Source organism: Austrofundulus limnaeus, unplaced genomic scaffold (assembly GCF_001266775.1).
Source record: "Austrofundulus limnaeus strain Quisiro unplaced genomic scaffold, Austrofundulus_limnaeus-1.0 Scaffold493, whole genome shotgun sequence".
Lineage (NCBI taxonomy): Eukaryota > Metazoa > Chordata > Actinopteri > Cyprinodontiformes > Rivulidae > Austrofundulus > Austrofundulus limnaeus.
Window position 1 is genome coordinate 66,800 of NW_013952895.1, and position 2,761 is coordinate 69,560.

Sequence of the window (2,761 nt, forward strand, 5' to 3'; positions counted from 1 at the left end):
CTATTGTTTATATACTATAAAGAATATTGTTGTAATTTAAATAGAATTTGTTTATTATTAAAGTCATTCTTTAACCTGATTGTGAACAAGATTAAAAACAAACTTTCTAAAACACTTTATTGTTGTGGGGGTTGAATAATTTTGAACAACTATCTCCAAAAACACGAGCAGCTTTTGATACTATTTGTTTTCTACTTATACAATGAATCGCTGGTTCTTTTTTTACAGTGAACCTTTTAGTTTTTTAAAACAACCATAATAAGCTGATGTATAAAACAGAATAAAACAGTTTAAGAGCTACCAACTGAGTTTTATTGGTTTGTTAACAATCAATACACAAATACATCTCTAAATAAAAATAAAAAAAACTACACACTTGTATCGATACAGACACCTAAAGCCCACACAAATATGGCTACTGCTGTCGACAGTTCAGATTACAGTTTATTGGCTTTAAGGAAGTTCACCTCAGCAGTTTGTATTTTAATACACTTTCTGAGGTTGGTTAAGAAAAACTCCTTTTCATCCATCCTGACATGCTGAAAATTGAAGGATTGAAAATTGCTCACAGCGGCAGCTTTAGATTTATTGCAGTGCTATTAAAGACACAGACAGCGTGTGATGTACAGTGCTGAATGGGAAGGCTCCAGTAGGGCTCCAGTAGGGACTCCAGGAGAAACTTTAAGAGTACACAAGTTAACAAATAGGGAAAAAGGTTGCAAACATTRAAAACCACTTCAATATAAACAAGGAAACAACACACGTCCCTTACAAAGCATATGGAATGTACTTCTCACAGGTTAGCTTTTCTAGTTGTTGCCCACCCTCCTGCTGACCGGACCCTCCCTCCCCTCCTTCACATTTGAAACTAAATCTACCAACGATGACTGCAATGTTCAAGTTAATGTAAATAGTAGGATTTGATCATTTTCCCCATGTCCAAATTGACTTTTCTGTCATTATATTAAAAAAAAGTGTCCTCTACAATCAAACCACTAAAAAACTTGTATTTAGAAAATAGTTGATAAAAATATTCCCCTGAATTATACAAGAAAAGAGGTACAGGGAGAACTGGTAGGAGACGGGGCTGGAGTGTTGTTATTCTGCTGCCTCGTCTTCATCAGCGTTTGAAGCAGGCGCCTGCAACAGAAACATGTGATAAATAAATAAATAAATAAATAAATCCAGCAGAAAGACTAAAGTCAAACATCTTTATCAGGGTGTCTGCAGGTTTTAACCAGTCAGATTTTTAAAACCTTGAATGAATTTTAGGAGAAACTATAAAGAAGTGATGTTTGAAGGACTCTGCTGTATTAAAACCAAACAGTGTCAAATATATAAAGATATTCAGCTCTGGTTCAATAACTGGGTTTTACAAACGCAGTCATTTGGTTGGAAACAGCAAAAACTCATCTACTGAATCCATTCATGGCCTGAAACTTAATTATGTTTTAATCTCTGGTTTAGCCTTTTAGACAAAAACAAGTCATTTTTAGTTGTTTTTCTGTAGTTTACTTTGATGTAATATCAGTGTTTTAAACTGAGGGTCTTTGAATTTCGGCTCGTCTCATAACTGAAGGAAACACAGTTCAGGAAGTCCTTTGTGAAGTCTAAACAAACTTTATTATTTACCAGTTTGACAGATTTCTTCCATTCAAACTGATTGTTTACAGTGTTGTAGCTCATGTCTCTGTGCCTTTTAGTTTTCTTTTTTGATCATTTATCAATTATATTTATCAGAGTTCAGTTAGTAATATGTTTCTAATGATTGTTTAGCACATCCAAACACAAAACGACAACAGATTATTAGGGACACAANAGCACCTCTAGTAATATATTTACTGAGAAAAATGGTGACATGTTCAATACTTATTTTATCCGCTGTACCTTGCCCACAGTGTAGATTCCCTGTACCAGAAGAAGCGAAACAGCCCCAGAACATGACTGACCCACCGCCGTGCTTCACAGTAGACAAGGTGTTCTTTTSTTTACAGGCCTCATTCTTTCCTCCTCCAAACGTATCTTTGAGCCATCGGCCCAAAGAGTTCCAACTTTGTCTCATCGCTGCAGAGAACCATGTCCCAAAACCTTTGTGGTTTGTCCACCTGGTTTTTGGCATACTGGGGTCGACGCAGAGGGGTGCGTCTGGGAGTTCTGGCATGGAGGCCTTCATCTCGCAGCGTGCGCCTCATCTGGGCTGAAACCTGAGTGCCTCCCTCTGACAAGTCCTGTGGCAGTGCCTCAGCTGTCAGCCGGGGATTTTTGTCCACCTTTTGTTTCAGGTAACGGACAGCAGTCATTGACAGCAACCTTTCTGCCACGCCCAGGTAGTGTTTGCACTGTGCCTTTAGATTTAAACCTGACTTATGCTTCCAGGTGTGTCTCTTAATGTCTTTGCTATCTTTTTATATCCAAATCCATGCTTATGAAGAGAAATGACCTCATCTCTTTACTTCCTTGATCTTTCCCTGGACATGTTGCAAAGACAGCACTGTGTAGAAAGAGCTGAGTATRTCAGTCCTTTTAAATTTACTTAATTGATGCTCATTATGTCTGTTCACATCTGCAGGTGCTTTCAACACCTGACTGAAGTCACCTGATTGAGACCTCTGTTCCTGAGTGGTCTTTAAGGGGTTGAATTATTTTGTCAGAGGAAATCACAAAAAAAGATATTTAGGTTCATTACACACGTGTATCTAACAATACAGATGTTTAAAATTTATTTTATCAGCTTGTCTTCTGAAGATGCTCTGTGTTGAAG

The 2,761-nt window shown here is 37.5% G+C and overlaps 1 protein-coding gene across 1 annotated transcript in view; it reads right to left on the bottom strand.

Moving 5' to 3' along the window:
- Nucleotides 1–289: 289 nt before the first annotated feature.
- The window catches only part of LOC106530133 (non-histone chromosomal protein HMG-14), an 11,667-nt gene continuing 9,195 nt past the window's right edge, over nt 290–2,761 (bottom strand). The window contains exon 6 of the mRNA XM_014025708.1: nt 290–1,140. Coding sequence (XP_013881162.1) covers nt 1,099–1,140 — 42 coding nt within the window. The 3' untranslated portion in view covers nt 290–1,098. The remainder of the gene's footprint in view (nt 1,141–2,761) is intronic.